This window comes from Telmatherina bonti (genome assembly GCF_933228915.1).
Source record: "Telmatherina bonti genome assembly, chromosome: 18".
NCBI lineage: Eukaryota > Metazoa > Chordata > Actinopteri > Atheriniformes > Telmatherinidae > Telmatherina > Telmatherina bonti.
Window position 1 is genome coordinate 19,157,121 of NC_136616.1, and position 27,749 is coordinate 19,184,869.

At 39.8% G+C, this 27,749-nt stretch overlaps 1 protein-coding gene across 3 annotated transcripts; it reads left to right on the top strand.

Moving 5' to 3' along the window:
• On the top strand, window positions 1-27,646 carry stim2b (stromal interaction molecule 2b). 3 transcript variants are annotated; one of them, XM_079257460.1, is made up of 11 exons: window positions 1-128; window positions 14,062-14,173; window positions 16,097-16,208; window positions 17,113-17,228; window positions 17,318-17,495; window positions 17,624-17,801; window positions 18,361-18,522; window positions 22,072-22,172; window positions 22,906-23,144; window positions 23,260-23,503; window positions 25,380-27,646. In XM_079257460.1, exons 1-11 carry the CDS (start codon window positions 15-17, stop codon window positions 26,005-26,007), a joined length of 2,184 nt encoding a protein of 727 aa, XP_079113586.1. In that variant the 5' UTR covers window positions 1-14; the 3' UTR covers window positions 26,008-27,646. The 3 variants fall into 3 exon arrangements, with proteins under 3 accessions (XP_079113586.1, XP_079113588.1, XP_079113587.1); XM_079257462.1 differs by having other exon boundaries at window positions 23,260-23,449; XM_079257461.1 differs by having other exon boundaries at window positions 23,263-23,503.
• Window positions 27,647-27,749: the final 103 nt, after the last annotated feature.

Genomic DNA, 27,749 nt, shown 5'->3' on the forward strand with positions numbered 1-27,749 from the left:
CTTGTCTTATAGTAATGCCGCCATGCATGGGCGAGGCCGACCGCTTCAGTCTGGAGGCGCTGCGGCACATCCACAAACAACTGGATGACGACAATGATGGGGGGATAGAGGTCAACGAGAGCGTGGAGGTGAGCAGTGTAGTTGTGCATTTATCATGCGGTGTATTCAGCTGACAGACGCGGGATCTTACCTGGGGAAATACGATGAAGCAGATGAGTTTAAATGACAGCAGAGGCCAAACTTGTGGCCTAGTGGACAGCCTGAGGCCAAGATATCTTTCAAAACAGGCTCCACGTGAAAATGTTGGACTCTTTGTGATGGTGATCATTTAATTCTACGTATGCATGTGTCATGGGGCTCTAGCTTATTTTGTTTGTATGAAGCACAGTGTCCTCAGAAATGAACGGTAAATGTTCGCAAGCTGTATTATGCACGTAGCTACTGGCACACTGAAGGGGAAGTAGGACCAGATCGTTTCATCACCATGTCGATTTAAATCGGCCAATAATACTCGTTTTAAAAATAAACATTGACAGGAGTTTTGCTGATTCTTTTTGCCATTTTCCCCGTCACGCGCCCCCTATCGACGGCTAAGTCAGCATCCATCTTGCATCCTGCCTGACCTGTTTGCCCTCTCAAGCTAGCAGAAGACTATCTGATAATCACTTTTGTTTTGTCCCTTTCTCTCTGTTAATCTTCTTGCGTTTCTTTGCTGAATCAGTGACGTTGCGTGTTACAAAACAGCCCGTTTCTCATTTTACCGTGCAGCAAAACTCTGCTGCAACGTCCTGGATAATAAAGTTGTATAAAGCGGTTTCTCAGCCTTGGGATGCTGCTGTGCAGAAGCAGCTCTAGAAATACACACGATAAATGTCACTTTGTCATGGAACAAGTTTGGAACACCTAGTTGTAAGGTCAGAAAGTTATGTAATGCGTGTCGGTGTCATGTGACATGTTGCATGGAGTTAATAAAGCTTTTCAAATCAACAAACTTGGTTAAACTATGCTGGGTACTGAAAACAGAGCTAATAGGGACGTGAATATAACAGCAACTCACGATTCAAGTCAAATCCGACTTTTGGGCTGACAATTCGATTCAGAATCGATTTTTGATTCAAACAGATTTTTAATTCATAATCATTACACTTAAGTAACAAAAAGTGCTGATTTCCCTAGTAGCTTCATTCTTCTATAAGCTAGAAAGAACTGAGAAATTATTTGGGCTGACTCGATTTAAATTGCGACATGTTCAAAACTTTTTTTGCTCGACATTTTTCTTAATTTTAATTAGGAAAAAACAAAACAGTAGCCAGACCATCATTCTGCTGCTATAATGCTAAAGAAAACAAGTAAAAAGATAAATAAAAACAATAAAAATGACAAAAATTTTATAATGGATTATTTTTGTTTATTTAGAAATAAAAACTGATTGTTTAACAAAGATATCGATATCATAAATGTGAAGCAAAAACTGCAGATTTTTTCCAATTTTTTTTTTTTTTTTTTTTTTTTTTTAAATAGAATTTTCCACCCCTAATAGCTAATAATGACCAAATGTTACACAAATACTGCTTTCCTAATTCTTGGTTGTGTCTTATTGAATAAAGTATGGACTTTTACTCTGCAGGCACAGATTGTGCATCACAGCTGGCTTTTGCATTGCGTCCGATGTAAGGAGATGCAGCAGAGGGTCCTGCCATCACTGTGGGCTCTTGATGTCCATTTGTTAAATAAATTTGAAGTTTAATGTTGAGTGTGTGATTGTCAATTGAGTTTCCCTGCATTGTGCATATTTGACCAGGTTAGCTTTGGCACAGCAGCGCCATAAATGTTTCAGGTGTTGACACAGACACACTCGGTCATCACGTCTGTTGGGCGACGACTGCACACTAAATATTTAGCGTACAATGCTAACAGCCAGTTCCAGCAGCTGGCAGGTGGTCAGACTGGAAGTCCAATCATTTTAATATTTAGCAGTAGGTCGTCAGAGTAAATAGCCGAGTCAGCATTCCCAGCACCGTGACACAGCATCTCTCACACACATACACACGCACTGAAAATGAATGGCTTTTTAACATCTGTAACTATTTAAAGCTGAATTTGTTTACTTATGAATCATAGTTTTGTCTATTAAAGATGTGTATGAAGGTGATTTGATGCCTTTGTGATCTAAAAGTATCACCATGAAGATGTTTGGGAAATCTACCGTAGATAACGCAGCTGCAGGGATGTGTGTGTGTGTGTGTAGCAAAGGCATGGGTTTCTGTGAGGGACTAGAAGGGTATGACTGACATCTGAGAGCACTCTGACCCCCCGTGACCTGCATGTCTCTTGCTAATAAACGACTTAGGCCCGCAGTCACATTTTCTGTTTGTGTGTATGTGTTGGCACGGAAGCGCTGGTGTGAGAGATGGTTATACCCTGCAGCTCTGCGGTGGCGCCTGAGTTTAAAGGCTTGATGCTGTATAAGGGTCCAAACTGGACCCCTGCCCACACTGAATGTGTCTGTACATGCATCGCCGATGCCAGCGTGTGAAATATAGGAGTAATGTACAAAATTCCCGCTTTACCTGTTGTCTTTCTAAGAGCAACAAGCTGTGTATCTGCCTTTCCAGCAGAAACCTGGAGTTGTTTTTTTACATACTGTTCCTAATCAAGGATTTTCAGCTTCTTTGCTGAACTCCGATGGAAGTCCAAGCTCGGCTTCCTGACATCATTGATGCTCATTTCGTCAAATTAGTTAAGTCTATTAGTGACTCCATGAAAGGCGGACATTGTCATGAAAGTAGGATATCATGACCGAAAAGAAGGTCCTTGATTGTAACCACAGCTCCAGAAAAAGGGAAAAAAAAAAAAAACGTCTCCCAAAATGCCACTGAAAAATTGTGATTCTTTCAGGTTTATAAGAAAAGAATCGATTCATGAGCAAACAGAAGCCGATTAGATGGAAACATCAGTAAGATAAACAAAAGATAAGGGGAAGCAGCTTCGCAGTGGGCCGTTCGATTTAAACAGTAAAGCTGATTAACTGATCTAATGAAACCTAATGGTTTAATACCTCACTAGATACTTTAATCTCTGAAAATATCTGGTATACTGTATCATTATCTGGGAATATGCGGATCAGTCATGTTATTTTAGTCTTTGTCTGGTCAGAAGTGTTTTGCAAAGTCATTCCCCCTACTGGCCGGGAAGACCTTTTGGAAAGGGGCAAAAACTACGGCAATGTTTTTCTTTTTGCGTTTCGATTTCTGACCAAGCTAGGAATAAAGATGTAAATACTGTCATTTATCTGGCATTGGATAGCAATCAGCTCTTAACAAGAAGGTCAGGAGAAAATGTTTGCATATATTTAATGAGAGGAAGCAACATTGATCAAATCTGTTCACAACAAGCCCTCTAAAAATGGCGTAACAACACATCGGTGATCTGGAATGGAGGACCAGGAGAGATGAATGATGAGTAATTAATTGTAAAATAAAAATATAAAGTGTTAAATTTAAATTTAAATTCCACAAATAATTCATGCGGGAAAAAAAATCAAATTGCAAAGTGTTATGTCATGACATACTATAAATGAAAATATAAACAAGGAGTTCATTATTAAATACTGTGATTTGTAAATGTATTATCAAATGCTATTTGTAAAAGGGGGGGATTTATAACCAAATTCTTAAATTTGGTTATAAATACTTTTTAATGTCATGCACTTCAATATGATGCTGAAATCCAAAAAGCGACGGCTGTCTTGGTAAACTACATTTTATATTTGAGACTGAACATCAGAAAGGCGCGTTCTGTATCCTGCTTTAATGCAGACATGTAGAAATGTTAGCTTTCAGTTTTAGCTCAGTATACCGTAGGGCTGCAACGATACGCTTTTCTCTCAATACGATTTTTTTATGTTTTGTCATTTTTTTAGGTGCCAATTTGATTAGAATTGTGATTCCTCATTATTGCTGATTTTAGTTTGCTTTTTAAACACCCGACCATGGGAAAATGTTGCATGGCAAAGTTTACCGACTATATCTCGAACCACACCTTCCCAAATAAAAAAATCAACTGTGTGTCAGCTTTTAAGATTTATTCAGCAGCAATATATCTGAACTAGCCGTTTTATCTTTTACTTTCGTTTCAAAAGCTTAAACTGCAGATAAAAGTGCTGGTTTGAGTATCTGTTGGCTTACTGCTGCTGTTTAGCTGTCAGCTCTGCATTCACCTCAGGAGGGCGTCTTGCTTAGTTGTGTTACTGCAGTATGCCACATGTGCATCACAGAATTTATAAATATTTTTTGACATTTATAGCTCTGATTTTTCATTTAAATAAAAAAATCCAAAATTGGTCCACACTTTTGACTTAAAATGCAGTGGTGAAGGAATTATCTCTGCACATTTTTACATGATTTTCGCCATTCTCCGTCTTCAGTTCAAGTGTTTTCCAAAACGGATATAATGTCATGTTACTAAATAGTCGAAGAGAAACAATTCGTCCTCTGCTGGAGAAAAGTGCTAACTTCTCCTCCATCTGGCATCTAAACAGATAAAAATTTAAAATTGAAAAAGAATCGATATTTGACCCCCCCCCCAAAAAAAAGCAATTTATTGTAAAACAAAAATTCTTGATTTTTATGTGAATCGATTTTTTTTTCTCCTATCCCTACAGAAGATTGCACCCACCAGCCTTTTCCTTATGAATCTTAGGTGATTTGCCTAGAAAGTCTACACCTAATTCTGATTAAAGAAGCTGACTTGATCATTCTATATTAATGCAAATTCAGTCTGCTTCAAGTGGACAAATTATATGAAGAGAGCTAGAAATCTAGGTGCATTATCAGTTGAGCACACAGCATTGTGGGTAAACACAACCAAAACATGCACATGTAGGATGAAGAATTTGGTGGTAGTTCTGATTAAAAAAATATGATCAACCCACACTTCTAGGGTCTGATGTTATTTAAACTGGCTGGCTTATGAGTCAAATTTAAGTAAAGTCACATCAATGTGCAAAATTAAGCTAATTTTATTATATTGGCAAAAACTGAATGGATATGTTATTGTATTGTGACAAAGCTTGGGATTTACACACCTATCCTCTACAGTAGTGTGAGCCTGATGGGCCGGCAGACCAATGAGACCTCTACATCAGATGAACACCAATGAAATGTTGCTGCATAACACAAACTTATGTGTCATCAAAAGAAAATAATATCATTTTCTCAAAGTTAATATAGCTCTTTAGATGGGACAAAAAAAACACAAAATCTTACTTCATGTTACTTCTCATGTTAGGTAGTTATTCACCTAAAAATGATTATATAACAAGCCAAGTGCCGAAATTTAGAAAAGCTTTCTAGGTATCACATCAGCCAGATGTACAGTGTATGGTGTATGGATGCTAAAATGAGCTTTTCTCTGTGTGTCTGCAAGGTATGCTGATTTAGTCAGAGATAAAATATGATAAAAGTAATAAAACATGGTTTACAAGAGATACTTTTAATGATAAGAGCAACGTTTGTGATTTCATCCTTTCTTCTAAGATGGAGGGTAAATAAATACTTCCTGACACAGTTGTGAGGTGGGGTCAGGGAATGTCAGCCTGCATTTGGCCTTTGAGTGACAAGACCTCGTCACCCCTGTCACCCCTTTGCCACCAGGCTGAAACCTCAAACCTCAAACAAATAACTTTCGTGCTCCCTGCTTCATGTAGTCCAGAATTTAAGAAGATAGCTGACATGAGAAGTCGGTGGTATCTGTGGCATCGAGGGACTTGTTATTGATGACAAGCATTTCACACATTCTTATGCTGATAGTAAAGACGATAGAAGGTGTTGTTGTGGCTCATCCAATTGGAAAGCACCAACTGGATATACCAGGCTTATTGATCACTTGAAAGAAAGAAGAGAGAAATAGAAGACGAGGCATAATCAGGGCGGTGAAAATCCATAGATGTGATTGGCAAGAAAGGGTTTGAGATTATGTCAATTAAGGGTCGATACTGACTTTGACAAGACTTCAGTTTACCAACAGGCTCCTCCAGGTTGTCTTTTGTTGATGTAAATGGTTTAATTTCATCCATCCATCCATCTTCTGCCACTTTTCTGGAGTCTGGTCGCAGGGGCAGCAGCCTAAGCAGGGAAGCCCGGACTTCCCTTTTCCACAGCCACACTTTCCAACTCTGCGGGGAGGATCCCGAAGTGTTCCCAGGCCAGCCGAGAGATATAATCCCTCTGGCGTGTCCTGGGTCTCTAGGTCTCTTCGCAGAGGGACGTGCCTGGAACACCTCACCAGGAGGCATCCTGACCAGATGCCCGAGCCACCTCAACTGGTTCCGCTCTATGCGGAGGAGCAGCGGCTCTACTCTGAGCCCCTCCCGGATGACCGAGCTCCTCACCCTATCTCTAAGGGAGAGCCCAGCCACCCTGCGGAGGAACCTTATTTTAGCCGCCTGTATACAAGATCTCGTTCTTTCGGTCACGACCCACTACTCATGACCATAGGTGAGGGTAGGAACATAGACCAACTGGTAAATCGAGAGCTTTGCCTTCTGGCTCAGCTCCTTCTTCACCACAACAGACCGGCGCAGAGTCCGCATCACTGCAGACGCCTCACCGATCCGTCTGTTGATCTCACGCTTCATCCTTCCCTCACCTGTGAACAAAACCCAGAGATATTTAAACTCCTCCACTTGAGGCAGGACCTCCCTTGCATCCTAAATAGAAAATGGAAATAGAAAATCCTCCTAAACACTAAATATTTCTTAGTAATCCCTTCTGATCATTGCGCTGGTGTTTTATTATCAAAACAGTTTTAAAGTTCAATTGATATTTGTCCTAAAAGTAAATATTTCGATCTAGTTGGGTATAAGATTTCCTTGTCCAACTAGTGGCCAAACAAATACAACAATTCACAAATAAACACCAAAAGGGTTTACTGTTGTTTGTGCAAAACAAGCAGCATGCTAGTTTTAACTTCAAGAGAATAACTTTCAAATAAAGGCAAGAAGGCTTGTTGTTGAAGCTGTTGATCTCTCTTTTTCATGCCGTCTGTTAACGGCCATATATTTCATTTTAAGTAAAAGGAGGCATTTTTAGTAAGTTCCATGTTTCACTAGGGAAATAAAAAAGGAGCTGCAAATGCCTTTTTTTCTGTAAACTCAGTTGTTTTGTCAGTTGATTTGGAGCAAAGAAGGAAGTGTCGTGGAAATAAACATCTCCAACATCTCAGTTGTTATCCAGGATGTGGAACAATTCAAGCTTCGGCATCCTTTCGGGTTGCATGTTTACAGGTCTGCAAAAGCTAAATCGGTTGTTGTCAGGATGGCTTGGTATGATGAGGGTAACACAGTGGACATTATTACACACTTTCCCATGGATATGATGTGAGAAGGTGTGTTAATATCAATCTATTTATGATTTCAGCCCAGTTACCTCAGAAGCCTTTTTTTTTTCCTGCTCGTGATGCCGATCTTAGATCAACTGTCAAAGCTTTCTCTCCTCCCCGTCTCTTCAACCTAAATATATTCTCATCAGAAACTTGACCCTCTAAGATATGCAAAGATGGTTTCAAAGCCATCTCACAACACATCTGACATTTTACCTCCTGTTATTTGTTTTATTTTAAAGAAATTTCACCCATTGTAACGTCGTCCAAAAGAGAAGCATTTCGATTCTGGGGCTTTCTCAGGCGTTTTGAATGACATTCGGACGTCAGTTGCATAGCAAAGTCACTGGGGACGGCAGGTGCACGCCCTCGCCTCGGGGTGAAGAGCTGCCTGTCTGCCAAAAAGATGTTCGGCAGGATCGTGTTGCATCACTTGAATTGCATGAACTCAAATCACGTCAAAGCAAGAGACGATGGTTGTGCTGCTGCACGCTACTTTATTAGTTCTTGACAAGTCATTCATAACATCTGAGTGAAAAAAAATGGACCTACATGTATGTAAGACGTGCTGTATACAGTACGTCTTACTTATGTGTAACTGCTCTTAGCACTAGAGGAGCTGCATGGAGCATCAAAGGTATGGTTATATAAATGTGTGTGTGTGTGTGTGTGTGTAAAGTGAAAATATGGAGACAGGCCTTCTTGCCACATCAGAGTTTGGAGTCAGTCATCTTAATAAACACAAATATCCAGGAAGCAGATAAATGACGAAGCAGGAAGTGGTGTTCGGGAGTACTAAAGTCAACAGTATTTCCTAAACTCTAGTCTAGTCTAATGCTCTTCTTTTCTTTTCTTTTCCTTTCTTCTCTTCCCTTTTTGCCCAGCTTTTCCCCCATTCACATGAGAACAGCACAAGTCAAATTCTTCAAATACACAGGAAAGGGTGCTTCAATGCTTCGTTTATTATCTTTATATGCATGCAGGACACTAATATGAGTGTTTAGGAATGTTTTAATATTACAATATTGTGGGTAATTTTGTTTTTTTATTGCTTTAATTTCTAATAAAGTAATATTTTCATTGGGTTGTCGTTGATTTCTGGCTTCGTGAGCCAAATAGTAAAACCATGGGAAGACGTGTTGGATATAGTTTTTGTTGTTTACCTGAAAAATTTGGAGGTTTTCCTAAATAACAGGGGAAATTTCTGTGTGTGCATGGGGAAATGCACGGGCAATTACTTTATTGCAAAGACAAGATTAAACACACATATGATTTATATCTATGTTGCCATGACACAAAAAAGTTATAAACAATGTTTGTAACCAAATGAAGCCAATCCAGTGGGAATAACGTTGTCCAGAAACAGCAACCTACCGTAGGAACACAATCCTCCTTGTGATCACCCAAAAACTGGTCAGGAACAGCTTGAGAACACCAACAAATGAAACTTAAATAAAAAAAATACTTTATGTATCCCAAAGGGAAATTTTAAAAAAGGCCTCTCCTGTTTTCACCACATCCTGATCAGACTGGAACAAGCCCAGTCTGTTGAAACTTTACAGACACCACAGGTCATCCACCGATCCACACGATGTAGTTTATGATAGTGTAGAGTAACAAGGTTCATTGCAGCGATTAGGAGACACAGTGATTGGTGTTAAAGGTGAGCCTGATAAAATAAATCATCCTAATCGTCTTAATAAATCTACTAAATGCCCTTTGCCTTTTTGTCCCAAATCCATGACATGTTAATAACAATTTATCAGAATCCCCGTGCTCAATCTCATATGACTTTCTGCTTTAATTAATTTTGAGGCATGTTGCTGAGTAAAGTTATCACTTACAGTCGAGATGGAAGATAAGCGATGGGTGTATTAACATTCAGCACATTAAATGTGGCCACGCTGACTGATGAAGTTGATATTGGGGGGTGAGCAGTCAAAAGAGGAATCTGGTGTGAACAAATATGTCTTTGTCTGTGTGCTATTGTGTAGTGTGACTCTGTCCCAGTCTGTGGTTGACTGTGTGTCAAACTCTGCTGTGCCAGGCCTTTGTGGATGTATCATTGTCCTTTCACGACGAATGGCTGATAATCTGGCGGAGTTGAACATCATCGTTCAGCCACAAAGTTTCTTTATCTCTGTTGTTGTATCAAATTGCAACAGGCTCCATGAGATTTTTAACATCATGCTGATGAAGCTATCGTAGTTTTGAGCCCCTGAAACCACAGCAGTCCTACACAGAGACTTATCTTTACATTTAGTGGATCCATAAAAAAATTCCAAAGCTGTCTTTCACCATTTGCAAAGCGACCGCGCCAGTCTTCCTGCAAGTAGTTTCAGGGTGAAGCTCTGCAACCACTTCAGTTGTTTTTAAATACATGATCATACAATTTATGATTAGAATCATGCAGGTACTTCTGGCAGGTTTTGGGTGATCTTTGCTTTATTTGTGCAAACCTTTTACCTCTGTGTCTTCATTCGGATGTATAGGTGTTGTATCAAGAAAATCAATGTTAAAGAAATTATCATTCCTTTTTTTTTTTTATTAAATACACTTTATTATTTACTGTAATCTCAAGTTAAAGTACAAACATCTCAGAAGATTGTAAAGACAATATCCTTCATGTCTTTAAAAAAAAAAAAAAAATAGCCTCTTTATTTTTCTTTTGTCCTTTAAGCACTGGTGCCATTGCGTTTGGAGTCGTGCTGCACACACTGTGTTCCCACCACTCACTTCACAGTTAGTTCATTTAAGTTGTTGCCTGGTGCTGCAACAAAAAACAAATTTGCATTTGTAAGTATCACAAAAATACCCCCTCCACCACCCCCACCCCAAAACCCTTGAAAAACCATGTGTGACTATTCCCATCTACTAGGATTGTTTTCAATTCATATCAGCGATTTCTTCAGGCATGCAGTTGGAGGAAAAATGTCTCTTCTAAAGGATAATCTGCTCAGATGTGCAAAATCCTGTTATCATTAAAAACAGATCAGACTCTGAACAATCATCAATGTATTTCTGAGTTATGAAATCTTTGCAAACATGAATGGGCCTAAATTGATGAATGCAAGCCCATTAGGATAATTAATTTAAGGGGACCAGGCCAAAAAGACGTTAAATATTAATGTCTCAAAGTGCAGAGCTGTAGCATATATATATATGTATATTGAATTAAGTTCAATTCAGTTTTATTTAAGAGCCATTTTATGAGGAAGTCATCGCAAGTCTTTCCTGTAAAGTTACAGTCCTGTCCAGCTCTAATTTAAATCAGCCCAGTTCACTTTAATCCATTTACAATGCTATAAATCAAACTGATTTATAAACCTCTTTGTTCCAATTTATAATCATTTTGATCATATCAAGCGAATTTATAAGAAAATAAATTTCCTAGTTAAGGAAGCCAATGGATAGCGTTAAGTCTTCAGTCCTCCTTCTTTAATCCAGAAGGACCAGATTCAGGAATGGTGGCTTGTGGAGCCAGAAGACAGCAGCATACGTAGTGTGGGAAATCTGTAGAGGAATCATAGAGGAAGGCTTTGCAGACAGAAATTTATGTGTTGAACTGCATTGTGGTGAGTTACTTTCCACCTGAGTTTCCACCTGTGTTCTCTCTTAAATGCAGTAGCTACGAGTGTCCACCATTGGGTGCGAGCACGTACCATGTTTAACTCTAGTTTTTGTGTGCCGGTGAAGTTACACTTGCTATGAACACAGCTTGCATCAAATGACACAACCTAGATGTTGACAACTGGACTATTGATAGAGCATCAGTTGCTGTCCTTACTTTTATTCATTCTGTTTAAGATATGCATGCATATTTATTCACAGAGAAAAGTGTGTAATCTCTCTCTTTGACAGATTGAGTAGCCCTCCCTGCATCTCTTTGAACATCGGATTAAAATACATGGACGGGTAAGCGAGTAGATGTACCAGATTTGAATCTCGGGGGGATTTTCTGAACACTTCTTTGACAGCTAAAGAATTTTTTTTAAAATCTGTGACAGCAGGAAAGCAGGAAAGATTTGTAGCAGACAGCCTCTTGACACCAGACTGCCATTATGTATTCAGTGTCAAACTCACAGGACTCCGTTAACGCTGGCTTTCTGAGCGTACACCAGAGAGACGCGAATTTGCCGGTAGCTTCTGATGTTGACTGCCACATCTACATTTCTGTGTCATGATTAATACAGTTGTTCAAGACATGTCTTAAAAAGCTTTCAGGGGTGTTTCAAACGAATTTAGTGCCGTAAAAAAATCTGTGATAAAATCTGTCTTGTGACATTTTGAAGTCATGTGAGAGTCTGGGCTGTTATCAAGTCAAATGTGAAGCTTATTGATCTGTAACTGAGATACGTATCTGTATGAAATGCCAAATTTTCCTCAGCAGAAGCTGATGAATTGATCTTTACCTGATTCAAAATGCTATATTCAGTTATTATTGCTAATAAGTTGTATTGGCTCTGCTGCTAACATGAAAGAAGCAGACAGTGTGCTAGCATTAAAGGCAGAATGCTAATCTCCTCGTTGATCACAACTGCAGTAAAGGGGATAATCAAATTGCTCATTATATTGTAAGGTTTTCTAACACTTTAGCAACTTTGCAACCAATTCTTTGTTAAACTTTATGTGGGTATCCCTGAATCATAGTTGAAAGTATTTAAATGAAGACTTGCCTGTTTTCTTTAGCTAAGATAGCATTCTCAATATTACCCCCCCCCCCCCAAAAAAAAAAACTTCAAAAATCCATTTTTGGACATTCAAAGTTGTTATTATTTTATTTAGATATTGCTATTTACTTTGAAAAGTATGGATATTTTGAGATATTTTTTTCAAGAGTGATGAAACATTTTAGAAATTGCGCTTCTTTCTTTAAGCTAAACGGTAGCCTAGCCTAATCTTAAGTGCAGAGAAATGGCTAAGGGTTTAAAAGAAATAAAGAAAAATATGATAATAATGGTTGTGTAGAGCAGAAAAAGTTGGAAAAAACTAAAAATATAATACAACCTACAGTTTTAGTTTAGATCCAGTTTTCCCACAATTGATAATTTCAACGATACACAGTAGCGAAATACACAAAAAAATTAAGGAAATACAACATGGGAAACTTTCGTTAAGGTTTTTTTGTTTTTTTGTTTTTTTTTAAGATAAATCAATTTTATCTCAAGAAAACAACAAAAACAAAAAAAGAAAAAATAAATAGAATTGTCTAAAAAATTACCTGCACAAGTCTAAATGTATAAATAAATACAGTTATGGTTGCTTGCAGAGCATACCTGGGTAATAGGCTCCTCTGTAACAGTTTGGGGCTATAAGACATGGCTCCAAACATGAAAGCTGTGTGGAATCAATAGGAAAGATTGTTCAATTCTGTGGGAATTCAACGTAACAAAAGAAGCTGGATTATACCAGTAAACTGTGTCTAAAATTTTGCAACATGTATGAACAAAATGAGAAAGTTGCAAAGGCAAACATCCAGCCAGATCAAGAAAGATGTCAAACATCTGGAAAAGAAACTCAAAGCAATACCCCGTAGGGAAAAAAAGAAGCAATGAAAAACAAATGGACAGAAAAGGGGCTGCATGTTTGTGACCAAACTGTAAGAAACTGGCTGAAGAAAATGGGGTTTCCATCCAAACAAACCAAACTTAAATCATCATTACATTTCCACCTAAACAGAAGAAAAGATTAAATGAAACAAATATGGACTGGATGTCGGATGAAACAGATATTCATCACAAGTCTGGTGGACAAAGTGATGATGCCTCTATGTGGTGCAGATGCAGTTTAACGCATAGAAGAAAGAAAAGACAGTAAAGCAGTAATTTCTCACAACCACCGATGATGTTTCATTTAAAAAAAAAAACAGATGATAGTCAGTACCAATTCAGTAAATAAGCAGCTTTAGAATAAAACTGTGGGCACTTTTTTTTAAAATCAAAATAAGATTTTAAGGTAGTTTTAGTGGTGATATATCTTTCAACAGCGCAGAAAGTGTCCAAACATCTATTCAGCACAGGTATATCTACTCAATAGCAATGTTGGCAAACAGTCCACATCTCAGCCTGAGACTCAATCTATAGTGGAAATTAAGAAGAGAGAAGAAAAAAAAAGTTTGGGGGAAAAAAAACATAGTTCAACGATGTTCTACAGTACTGTCAAAGGCTAATTAGTAATCTAAAGCAGTCAGGATGTATGAATTAAACGGAAGTTGTTCCGATTGAATTCATGCCCGGGCCACACGCAGACACACAGTGCTCCAAGATGGATGCTTTGAGGTGTTTGGTAGTCCGCCACGATCCTTGTTAATGCTGCTGGTGTTCTGGCAATGCTTTAGTGGGTTTGTTTGCTATGGCTTTCTCTGCAGGGGCATTTAAGAAACCAAAAGAGAACAGCCGGAAGCTCATAGCACACACACACACACACACACACTTGCACACACAGGTGGAAGTGGTGCCTCTGCTACTGGTTTCTTTTCAAAGCCCATAAAAGGAAGAAAGCAAAGGAAAAAGAAAGTGTGTGCATGTGTGATCTAAAGCCAGACCTTTATGCAAAGCCAGCTGTCTGCAGCTCTCTGTCGTTACCACAGAAACACAGAAATCTGTACATCCTCTACATTTCCACACTGTGATCTTAACCAAAAACGTCCTGCGCCTCAGCTGTTCCTCTGCTTTTATTCAGTTCATAATAGAAGACATGAAGCAGCAGCAAACCAACAAGCACAGCAACCTGCATCGCGAAGACCAGCACATCACAGTGGAGGAGCTGTGGAAGGGCTGGAAGACCTCTGAAGGTGAAGACTCATGTATTTGCATTCATTCATTCATTCATTTTCCGAACCGCTTATTCCAATTCAGGGTCGCGGGGAAGCTGGAGCCTATCCCAGCCGGCTTTGGGCGACAGGTTGGGTACACCCTGGACAGCTTGCCAGTCCATCGCAGGGCTCATGTATTTGCACGTTTATCAAAATTTACTTTGGTCATTTACTGTGAACCTGCCTATTATTGAGACTGTTTGAGGGGAAATTGAAGCTGAGACAGTGGGGGAAAAAAAGATTCTCCCTATAAATGACAAATTGAAGTTTGTAGGTTTGTTACAATAAAATACTCACAAAGCTGTCTTTACTGCTCCTCCTCTTCCTCTTTAAACTTCCTCTTAGCTTCAAAAACATAACCTGAATCTGTCATTCTCGTCCTGGAAGTGCCACAGTTTGTTGATCACTCAGGTTCAGATAAGTACTTTAATAACAAGCTCTTCATATGCGCCGGCCCCCCGGGACCCTGCCTTGGAATAGGTGGGAATTGAAAGTGGATGGTTAGATAGACTAGTCAAATACTTCAAAGGAACACCATGTTCGCTCTTAGCTCAGTTTTGTATTTGTAAAGTTAAAGGAAATGTAAATTTTACACCAGCTACTCTGTAATACTGCAGGTTTTCCATGTAGCCCTGGTCCGGAACACCTGGTTCAAGTCAAATGTCAAACCATTTTAATTAAAAATAAAAAATTATTATCTCATATGTTTAATTTCTAATTGAACTGAATTGAAGATAAAAATAATGATTGTCATTGTAGAGATACGTCATTTCATACTTAAATCTAATTAAACTTCGGTTTAAAGCAGCACTGTTGAAATTTGGCACATTCACACTTTGATGCCCCCTAACAAAGGCTAAATCCACATCCGTCTTGCATCCTGTCTCCTCTCTGAGCTCTTTCCACTCAGTAAAAATCAGTCTAATGTTGGCCCTTGTCTTATTTCTTGCCCTTTTTCCCCCTTCAAATCAAATCAAAACAAAGATACTTTATTTATCCACCATTTATTCCAAGCGAAATTCCCCCTTTTTTTTTTTGCTTGTTTACTGTTTTTTTTCTGACTTGTATGTGTTTAAAATGACCACTGTGTTGCTGGTGTGGGACGTGGTGCATGAGAGCAAAACTCAGCTGTCATGTCCCTCTCCAAGCTGGAAAATAAAGTTTTGAAAAGCAGGTTCTTGGTCTCGACCTCTCGCAGGGTTGCGATGGTGCCAGCAAAGTGCATGATAGATGTCATCGTACAATCAAAACAAGTCAGAAGCGCAGAGTTTTAATGCCGGAAGCTTCAGTCGTCGCCGTTTAACCAGGACATTGATTAGAATATAAATTTGCCTTAAAAACAAACAGCATTGGACTTGAACTCTCGGTGTGAGGTGCCCATTGGTTTGTCTCTTGAGCTGTAGGCTGGCTCTGAATCAGTTTCAAGCTCTTTGTTCTAAGGCTGGTCTTGCATAATTTCCACTTTATATTCAAGGTTTCTCCACCGCTTGTGCCTGACAAATCTTTTCTATCTCATGAAATACAAGAAAGCCTGAATTTAAAAAAAAAAAGAAAAAGAAAAACAGCATTCAAGCACATAATTACCAATATTTATTAACAGCTAGAACAAATAACTTTAGTCTCACTGAAGAATTTAGAGATTGCTTAAGTTTTGATCCTGTTCCTCTCTTCTTTCTGCTTTTCCCATCTAATTCAAACCATTGTTGAAATTTCCCAGAATGCAATGCTGCTAATATAAAAAAAAATGACTCATTTTTCTACACTAAAAGAAATCTAGTTTCTTGTAATACTTTTGCTTTAAACTAGAGCAACTTTTCCATATTTTCACTTCCGTTTGCCTTTAATCTGTCGTTTTGTTTGAGTTTCATTTCATTCTCCCGTGCTTCTCTTCTTCTACATCAGTCCACAACTGGACCATGGAAGACACGGTGCAGTGGCTGAAGGATTCAGTGGAGTTGCCGCAGTATGAGAAGAACTTCCGGGACTTCCGGGTCACGGGGAACACTTTACCTCGGTTAGTACGCCGCAGTTCTAACAACCCTGCTGCTTGTCTGTTTCGTCCTAGGAGCACTCCTGCAAACGTCTTAATAACACAAGCTGTGTGTAGGTGTGTGATGCATCCTTGTTCTGCATATCCAGAAACAGATCATCATATTTTCAGTTTCATACATATTGCTTCCAATTAAGATGTTTTAGTCTTGTTTTGCCAACCTGAGAAGTGAGTGAACGGTAGTTGTTCTGAACTTTCCAAATAAAGTTGTAGTTTTTATTACTCTTGTGTACTGCTGCCCTCTGCTGGTTGCACAAGGTAACACAGGGGGGAAAAAAAGTCTAGACATACTTGAACGTCTCATCTTGTTTTTCTGGAGGTTTCTTTTCATCACGCTCTCTAAACAGGCAGCTTGTCCTAAATCTTCAAATGTGTTTTACATTCAGGATGAGCTGCTATATTGTAAATCATCAACTGATCGCTTTAAAGCCCTCCAGTGAAAATGAAGTTGTTATATAAGGGCTGAGGTTACTGAAAAGACTCTGGTGGGACATGTGGAATGTGAGCTGCCTCAGACTGCATGTACTGAATGAACAGACTGTAACAGGGGAGGTGGCGGATTATTGAGGGGTTTCATGTTGCGCCTCAGAGCTGATCGGGGCTGACTCATGAAGTGATGTCATAGCCAACGGGTATAGTTTTCCCAACCTTTTATGCTGTCTGAGACATTTTAAGCGGTTAAACTGGTGATCTGCTTTGCGACTGGTCCTCCTATAGAGCATGTCATTTCAAATGTTGAAATAACTCAACACATTTCTCTTAAAAGACTCCCATCGCAGTTAGATTTTAACGAAAAGCTCGACCTTCCTTTGCTTTGTGGAATATTATCAGTGCGCGCCATTTTCATCTTCTTTTTTCTCCATTACAGAATAGCGGCGAATGAACCGTCGTTTATGTCGATGCAGTTAAAGATATTAGACCAACGGCACAAACAAAAGTTAAATCTAAAGGCACTAGATGCGGTGCTCTTTGGGCCTCCTCTCCGTAAGTAAAACCACAAATTCTTCATGCAAGTGCTGCTTTTTAGTATCATAAAACCACCAATCTTCCCCTGTTCTTCCCTTCACCTGCAGGTCCACAACATAACTGGATGAAAGACTTTGTGCTGATGGTTTCCATAGTGATTGGTGTCGGCGGCTGCTGGTTTGCCTACATGCAGAACAAATCTAGCAAGGTGCACATTTCTCAGATGATGAAAGATTTGGAGAGCCTGCAACATGCCGAGCAAAGCCTCTTCGACCTGCAGAGCCGGTAAGAGACAAATAAAAAAAAGTAGATTTCTGTGCCTGAACACAGAAATTATTCGTACGTGCTTTGGTTTAAAATTTATTCAGCACTCCAGTTCATTTGCATGTTGTCTTTCTCCATCTTTAACCCAGGCTGGAGAAGGCTCAGGAGGAGAACCGGACGGTGGCCGTAGAGAAGGAGAACCTGGAGCAGAAGATGAGGGATGAGATCAGTGGGGCTAAAAAGGAGGCTCACAGACTGCGAGAGCTGCGAGAGGGGGCTGAATGTGAGCTCAGCAGGCTCAAATATGCAGAGGAGGAGCTTGTACAGGTAGAACTATCCTAGTTTGCTATTTCAACAGGCTTTCAAATCATCGTTCAGACTATTTGTCCTATTTAATATCTTATAGTCTCAAAGACATGCGACTTGATAAGACTGTAGTCATATTTATGATCTATGTAATTGTAATGAAAACATTACAATGAAATATTGAATTTCAAGACTGAAAAGAGGAGGAGAGGCAGGATGTAGAGACACTAGCCATACCAGTATTCATTACCCTTGCTGTTTAACTTCAACATGAAAGTTAAATTTGATATTTTGCATGTTAAATTTTCATTTCATCCCCAAAATACCTACTTTTCACATCCTCAAGATTGCTTTATTTGCCTTCACTTAGAAATACGGCAGCAATATATCGAAGCCTCGCCTCCCAGTAATGAGTTCTTTCCTCCTATTTGAGCCACGATTGGACTTATTTTTTAGTCAGCTCAGTTCATTTGGATCAAACTCTGGAGCATGTTTGATCAATGACGGCGCCAGAGACGTTTCCCTTCACATTTTGGTGGCGAATCTGATCCAAGCGTCATCGTGATGTATCGCTGTGTAGGTGCGAAAGGCCCTGAAGCGAGCGGAGAAGGAAATTCAGTCGGAGCGCTCGGTGCCGGAAGCTCTACAGATGTGGCTGCAGCTCACACACGAAGTGGAAGTTCAGTACTACAACATCAAGAAGCAGAGCGCTGAGTTCCAGCTGTGCGTCGCCAAAGATGAGGTAACTTTCTTTCACAGGAACATACTTGCATTAGGAGGTTTACAGAGTTTTGTGGCCACCTACATGATTAAAGCAAACCACACACACACACACATAAGGTGCTGTGTGAAAGCAGAAATAAAAATGTCGTTTTTTTCTTTTGAGACCAAGATTATACATTCGGCACTTGTATATGTGGAAATCCACATAAGTCATTTCAGACAGGATGAAGGGGTTAAGCTTCAGATCCTCTCCAAAACACACACATTCACATTAATCCTAAATCTATTAATCCCTGCTGATCCGAAGTCAGTCTGACCTCATGTTGCCTAACAACAACCAGACTTCAACATCAGTTACTAATGACATCTTCGGTCCAGCAGTGTCATCAACAGTAGAGCTGCATGTGCAGTATGTTTGGTCTGACGCTATGGTAACAGTATGTTGTTTTTTTCAGCTGATATACCATTTGCATCTAAATATAATACTAATTATTGGTCATTTGTTTATGAAGTATATATGACTCTTGTTAAATAAATGCCCCTGAGAATAAAATGTGTGTTTATGTGTAGAATTGAATCAGTGTGTTTATTTGTTAAAGAAAAGAAACATGAGTTTCTTTCCAAAGATACAAAGAAGAAAGCTACACATAAAACTCTCTTCTGAAAGTTCCTAAACTGTGCATGAATCAAGTCTTTTTACCTGGAACTGACTGGATCCTATCAGCTCAATGACAAGTTTCACTTTCCAATAAACGGCAGATGGTTTGACCTTTCAACTCTGCTGCTGAAGCTGCTGAAAGTGAAGTAGACCTTTAAAATCTGGAAAAGGAGTCTAGTATCTGAATGTTTCATACATAATTCGAACATTCGGCACCGATCCACTGTTTATGGGGTTCCGATCCAATACTGATATCTGAAATTTGAACCTGCATATCCCGAAATTTGCCGATACCAAATCTGTTTATGTGAACATTATTGTGACTATGGTTATTATTGCTGTTACTGCTGTGTAAGATTTTATTAGGTTGTAATAAATTACCTATCCTTCCTGAAGTTACCTGACCAATACAAATATAATAACGTTACAGATCTAACAGTTTCAACAAGTTTTACTTTTATTTGGCACATTTTACTCAAACACAACTTTACATTTGCGATTTTGAAACAAAGATCTAGCTTTTAGTGTAACCATTATTGTCACATTTTAACATTCATTTATTTCTTTCAAAACACATACGAAGCATGCCATCAAACACATGTGCTTTGGCTTGATGAGTGTGGTATCCGGTATCGGGTGTGATATCCGAACACTATTATTAATACCAAGTACGAGTACACACACATGGTATTGAGCCAATACTGATATTGGTATTGGTGCATCCCTACTTAGAAAAGTAGCTTCCTTTGTATCATGAATGATGTCCTATCTGTATTGCAGAAAAACTCAAAATCCTCTAAATCTACTTTTCTTTCAGGACCTGCTGCAGAGTTGAATCGAATCAAATCAAACTTTATATCTAAAGTGCGTTTTAAGTCAGAGGCAACACAAAGTGCTTTATATGATCAAACAAAGTCTTACAGATTAAAATAAAGCAAACCGTCACACTCCAAAATTCATAACATCACAATTTAAAAACACTTCTCTTTTGCACACATTTCATACACACACACACAAGGACAGACTGGAAAGACAGCCTCATTTAAATTTGGGTTTTCACATACCATCATATTCGTACACAAACACTATTATACTCTTACTCAAACAACAGTATACTCTCTCACAAATACTTCTATACTCTCTTATAGGGAAATTCATACTCTTACACAATTACTACTATACCCTCTCCCAAACAATAGTATACCATGGTCAGATACAGGGATCAGTGAAAGGGTACCACACGGGAACACAGAGAACCACAGAACAGGAAGCCAGGGTGCACACGACTCGGAATGGAGGCGAGAGTAGCTCACTTTTATCTGTTTCTGTATGTTGAATCTCTCCGCCCCATACGTAACACATGCGGTTTTGACGTCCTGAGGACTCTTTCCTGTGGGTTGGTAGACGCTGGATAAGCTTGTCTGGCAATACGGGAGCTACCACATCCCATAGTGAGACATCGAGTGAAATATTAGCAAAGAGAACTTTAGGTCATTTACATAACCCCGGTTCTCTGAGTGATATGAGTGAGATGTGTCACCAGACAACCCTTCTTGCTAGGGTGAGTAAGAAGAGGTGCCTATCTTGAATGAGGCAGTGCCGTCCGCATGAGCTATATAAGCTAGGTGACATTACCTGATGTGGACGGACACGTTCACCAGCCAATCAGTATTGGTGTGATGAGATAATGCTTCTGAGAGCTGCACAGAGGCGTGCATCCCGTAGTGAGACATCTCACTCATATTACTCAGATGTAAATCTGGGGTGATGTAAATAACCTAAAGTTTTTGTTGAGAGAAAAGATGTTTTCAGCACAGATGGTATAAAGTAGCTCAATGAGTGTCAGGTAACATCAAGCCAGAAAAATAGTTAATACAACTTTGCAACACATCCCAAATCAAGGTAAAGTTTTTAACAGGATCTCTTTTGGAAGGAAACGCCTGATCAAAAATAATGTCTGCAATTAGATGAGCTAATGATGCTCGAAAGAGCATTGAGTTTAAAAGATTATTTAGGAACATCAGATCAGTGGTAATCGCTTCTGATCTGTCTGTCACAGGAGTCTTTTGTAAGTTTAGAAACTAATTAAGCTACACATTTGTTTATTTTATTTTCTAATAATAGACTTTTAGAGTAATGGGTCATCCTTTCTGTACAGGTTTAACAGATTGTCTAGAGTCTGTGGTTGGATTAAAGTGTTTTCTGTGCATCTTTGTATCTTAGTCTCCTCTTTCTTTCTTTTTTTTTTTGTTTTAACTATTTTCCTTTTCCTTTCTGTTCTCTTTCCATCCTTTTTCTGTCCCTTCCGGTCAGGTCCAGCAGTACAATATCAATTCTGTAAAACAAACATTTATTACAAATAAATAAACAAAGAAATAAAGAATTTATTAAAGATTAAGGGGATCTTAATATCTATAAAACTCCTCTTGGCAAAGCAAGTTTTCTCAGCCCAACCTCAGCAGCCAGACCACTGTTCTGCTTGTTTTCATATACAAGCACATATACAAGCTGATAAATCCCATCCTATGCATGAGAATGCTTGCACGCACACTTTAGGCACACTTCTGTGCATATTCACTTTTGATGAATGAGGCCCCTGGTATTTATGTGTCTCTTGTAGCTTTAAAAAAGAAACAAAAACTTCAGCTTGTCCAGGGTTTACATTGCCTCCTCACCATCAGCTGCTGGGATCGGCTTCAGCATCAAAATTCCATTAACTATTCTCTGTTCACTGAGGGCAGTTGTTAGTTTTTGCAGTGTTATGCAGTTATACTTAAAGACTCTGACAGAAATAACTATGGCGGCACAAGAATGACAACACACTGAGCTGCTACAAAGAGGTTGGTGATGCTGCGGTACAATTTCTTTATTTAGCCAAAGTGACTTTTCCCCCTTTTGTTGTCATTTCAGGCTGAGAAAATAAAAAAGAAACGAGGTTCTGTGTTTGGAACTCTTCATGTCGCCCACAGTTCATCACTGGACGAGGTGGACCACAAGATACTAGAAGCAAAGTAAGGGCACTTCCCAAACCACACAAGTTAGTTAGTTAGTTAGTGTGTGAATGTGTGTTTGTGTGTCCAAACATTTTAAACAACAGAGTTTATTGTAACTAAAAACACTTGTTCATGTGATTTCTTTTCACATAATGACTAACTGATCATTTTATCAGGTACATCTAGCTAAGATTAAAGCCTTTAATCCTGCTTCATTGGTTATCACGATCAATCTGCACATTTTAGAAGAAGTACTGTGTGTCAGAGCTTCATTACACTGTCAGGTGGTTAGGTCCCAAAATTATGTTCAGCCTTCGTCTCTTGTCTTTTTAGACATCAGACACTTTACTTAAGTAATCAGAGAAAATATCAGAAAAATCTTTATCAAACATCCCAAACAACGCTATCGTGTTAAGTTTTGGCATAAGAGCCGGGCTCTGGCTCTGAAAAAAAGGCTTTCTTTGTACTCAAAAGGGAGAAAAAAAAGATTTAAGAAATAAAACAAAGTAAAATCTTCAGTTTGGATGTTTTGGCAGAAGTTTAGTATCAAACCAGAAGGCTTGTGTGCCAAAAAAAACCCCCCAAAAAACTCAACAACCTGCAAATCCTGGCTAATAAGAGAAAAGACGACTTCTTACTGTGTCACATTCAAATAAAAAAAAAAAAAAAAAGCCTGCATCAGATGGAGACACCTCTGTGTTTGCCAAGTTCAGTACATTTAGATCCTCACTCAGCTGCCTCTCCTTTCCAGGAAAGCTCTGTCAGAAGTAACAGCATGCTTGAGGGAGCGGCTCCACCGCTGGCAGCAGATTGAGAAGCTCTGCGGCTTCCCAGTCGTCAATAATTCAGGTCTGCCGAGCCTTACGGCCAGCCTCTACTCGGACCACAGCTGGGTGGTCATGCCACGAATGTCAGTCCCTCCCTATCCCATCGCAGGAGGAGTGGACGACCTGGACGAGGACACGCCCCCCATCATTCCACAGTTCACCTGTGAGTAAAGCAGCAAGGGAAGCTTTTTGTTAAGATATGCTGTGTGTCTTAAAAAAATAACAACTCCAGTATTCCCATTAACTCCTCCTTGTGTTTTTATCCCCCCCCCCCCCAGCAGCTACATTGATCCGGCCCCCTCTGACGCGCAACAGCAGCTTGTGTCGTTCCCGCCGGAGCCTGCTGAGCTCCCCGCAGTCCTCGCTCATGTCTCCAGACCCCGACCTGCTCTCCATGGCCGGCTCGTCCCTCTCCTATCACCCTGAGGCAGACGATGAACATATCATGTTCAGCTCGGATAGGAGGGGGTATGTAGCTGTGGCCGGATCGCCGTGGAATGGTTTAACAGAGTGGACTCAAAGGTGTTTTGTTCAAACATTCACACTGATGAGCTAAACTTGGGTTAAACTTTGAGCTTTCTGTGGGATTTTAATTCATTAACAGGACTTTTTAATTACTAAATGTTAATAAATTAGTATTGGACTGATAACAGTTTAGCTTTAAGTTGAAATACTACATTTATAATAATATTATATTGGAAACAATATTATAACAGCTTGCTTTAGGGCTTTGGGCCTAAAAGAAATGACAGGAGGCAACATATTTTACTGGACTTAACAAAGAGCATGAGAGCAGAGACAATTTGCCTCATCAGCAGATTAAATATTAGATTTGTTAGCAATAATGTTTTTTGTTGTCATCCTGCCATCAAAAAGACTAGAATCTTCATCTAGCCTAAACTGGAGAACGAACTGAATGCACAGCAAGAACACAGTAACATGTCGCTGAAAACCTCCAGCCAAGATTCAAACCTGGGTTATGATCCAATAGTCAAGAAAGTCTTATTGGAAAGTATGAAAAGGCTAAAGCCACACTAAGTGACTTTCTTTATTTGTTTCCCACTGGCTTTGACTGACGTTACATGTACGTACATTCCTCAAGCCGTTGCTGCCTGGCAGCATCACGACCCTGAGAACCCACACTTTAGCGTTCAGGCTGCTGCGTCACATTCCAGCTAAGTTTTGCTTTATGCATCACGTCACACGTTAGCAACTGGATATCAACACACCAAACGTTTTGTACATATTTTGTGGCTGATTAACTTAAAACACCCCAAGCAGATGTTATTGGAGGAAAAGAAAGAAAGAAAAAGAATTGATTAAGAAATAAGACATCAGACTAACTTTTACAGACTGGAGGGAGCTCAGAGAACAGGTAGGACGCAAGATCTGTCAGAGGGCGACTCACTTCGAAATTCACTGGTGCTTTGACGAAAAAAAACGACAGCGCCGCAGTTCGAATTACTGAGTACACCCACGTTAACCTCATCCACTTTCAAGCTGAGTTGTTATTCAAAGAATGCAAACAGAAAGTGGATAAAAAAAAACAAGCTTCTAGCAGAACAGCTGCTTGACAGCTTGTCTCTGGTGAGAAGTTCCGCAAAGGGGTGAAAAGTTGAGGAGTTTATGCTTTCTGTGTAAATGCATGCGGCCCATGTGGAGGACAGAAAAGGCAATCCCATTGTAGATAGACGTTTTTTTGGCTTCCAGGAAAAGAAGAGGGAGAAAAAGGCTGAACAGGGAAACACGTCGTCTCATCACTCTCACCCAGCCGTCCTCATACTTCAGTCAGTCATTCATCGTCTATACCACTTAGTCCCATTCAGGGTCACTGGAAATGCTGGAGCCTTTTCCCAGTAATTAACTGGCGAGATGTGGTGTCCTTATATATCTACCCACACAACAAACAATCACACACAACTATGTGAACACAGCGTCAGCTTGAAACTCAGCTGTGAGGGATCGTCTCCTTTCCTTCTGGGAGAATTCTCCAGTCTTCTTTGCTAAAGCAAAACAGTACAGGATGCCTTTTTTCTGACTATTTCAAAAATTCCAGCAGCGCTTATCAATTTTTATTTTTGGAATATTTCATTAAGTCTGCAACTTTTTTTAAAGAAAAAAACCCAAAACAACAATAAGTAGACACTAATACTTTTGGTGAAAACTGTTTAGCCAGAAAAACACAAAGCACATCAAGCAGAAGAACACAACAGTAAAATGAATGTATTTATATACATTTGTAATATTTAGATATTGTTTATCATCATTTCAGTGTAATTATTATAAAAGTATCATTTTTTTCATTTAATTGTAACAAAGCTACATTTGCATAATATACCCAATTTTCCTGACGATTCTCTCTGTTTGTCTAATTGGTGTATCTCCTCTTCTTCATCAGGGAACCGGCTCAGGAGGGCGGCTCCGACACAGACTCTCTCAGCTCTTCGATGGGTCGCAAGCAGCTGCACTCCCCCTGCGCGCCGGGCTCGGAAACCCCTTACCGCAAGATCTCCCGTGACGAGCTGCTTCTGTTTAGCCAGAACCCGGAGCTCCCAGCGTCCACCCACACCACCACCACCAGCAGCAGCAGCAGCAGCAGTCTCAGGGACTCCACGCCCCCACCTCTGCCTCCCACCCCGGCCACCACCCCATCCGGACCGCCCTCCACCTCACCGTCCCCGGCGTTGGAGCACCACCAGTTTGTACAAAGAGGCTCGCCCGATCTCACCCGTGTTATACCCGAATCGCAAAGCGCCCCTCTCTCGCAGGGAGGCGTGGCCTCTCAGACAGGAAAGGGCGTGTACAACGGCATCCTGGAGAAGTCCTACAGCTACGGCCAGCTTCCGGCGAGCATGCTACCCAACGCGGGGCGTTATCCGTCTCTTACCTCACTGGACTCAGAGGGCCGCAGTCTGGGAAGGGATTACAAGCTCCAAAGCACCTCCTCCCAGGACTCCAGCGACAATGGAGAGAAAATCAAGCGCTCCTCATCTAAAATCAAAAGCTTATTTAAGAAGAAGAAATAAAAAAGAAACAAAAAACTTGCAGCTTGAAATAGTACGTGTGTTTTAAGTGACAGGAAGAGAGAAAATTAAAATGACAGGAGCTGTTTTATGGCATACATGAAAAAAACGGACATCGCTGTAAGATAAAACATTTCATTTTCTCTCTTCTTTTTATCATCAGAGATGGAATGTAGCTCAGTCTGGGTGCCTTTAAACGCTCCTCAGACTGGTAGCCTTATTTTACAATAATGCCTTCTTCTTCTTTTTTTTTTTTTTTTTTTAAGTTCACTCACAGGGAAACCTGCAAAGGTCAAGGAAGAGTCAATGAAAGCTCAAAGCTTGCAGCAGCTCATTGTCTTCTCTTCATGTTTAGAGTTTGAATGGAAAAAAACAAAACAAAACACTGTTTAAAATGTCTGAAAGTGCAGTTTGTGCATTTAGTTTTAAACACAATGTGTAGTTTTACTGCTGATGTATAGTACAGCCATGTTTGCTGTGTTTGTGGCAGCAGCTCACGATTAACGCCCACAGAGAAGGTAAAACATATTTACCTCTAAGTTCATCTTGTGAAGAGTTCTGAACTCTGTACTTGATTCATTTCCTTCAGAGAGAGAGAGAGAGAGAGAAAAATCCTGCTAAATGTTTGTTGCACTACTGCTTTCCTGGTATTTTGGGAAAGAGCCGCTGCTGGCGGAGAACATATTCAAGTAAAGATGTCGAGGTGAGAAAATGCCTGAGCAGCCGCAATGAAGACGCAACACAGAGCCAAAGTTACTTGATGTGTTTTCGGTGCCGCCATTCGTGGACGTCTATGTTTTTAGATCACGATGTTCTTCTAGATGTTTTTAAATTAGGATATCAAAGACTGAACCCACACCAGTCACTTTATCTGTTCTCGGGTTGCCCTTTATAACTTGATAAACTGCATCCTGTAGCCATACAGTAAGTAAATATGCCATAACAGTCTTGGTTTTGAGTCTCCTGCCCTCCACCTTCCTTTTTAAACTTGGTGTCACTGCTATGTTTTGGTCAAACTGGCTTTGCAAACGCTGCTTTTCTGCATTCATGTGCAACGACGCAGAATGGAGTAAAGTACTGTTGGAAAGCTTTTCTTTTCTTTTTTTTTTTTTTTTATTCTGATGTCAAACACTAGAATATATTTGTTCAGATAAGAAGCAAATCAATGCAGCAAGACCAGCGTCCAACCCCCAACCGCAACAAACACTAAGCTCGAAGCCGACCCACGCAATACAGCCCTGCTCCTCACCTTCGGGCCCGCGCCGAGCGCACTGATGTCAAGAGCTTCACACTGTGAATTCTGGCTGCTTCCACTCATTTTGGACCTGGCTGTCCCTGCTGCAGCTTAAAACATTTAGTTAAAAGGCATCAGGAGAGGGGGTACGGGTGGGATGATGAGATGTGCCAGGATGACCTGAGGATCTAGTGGCCTGTTTTTAAACAATAATGGAAAAAAAAAGAAAAAAGAAAAAAAAAAAAAGTATGTTTGAAAGTTTGTGGAAAATGCTACTCGATGAAGGAAATAAGGCGAGGAGGAAGCGAATGTTTACGAGACATTAGGGGTTTTTTGAGAACATTTTGTGTGTGAATATTTGTATACTGTAGAAGAATTAATAATAATAAAAAAAAAGGAAGCGTCAAAGATGTTTCAGAGTCATGTTTGCTGCTGCATTGATGCTCATTTTTCTGACTACGCCTTTACAAGTTCATCTAATATTAGGGATCATTTTAAATTCAGTATTATG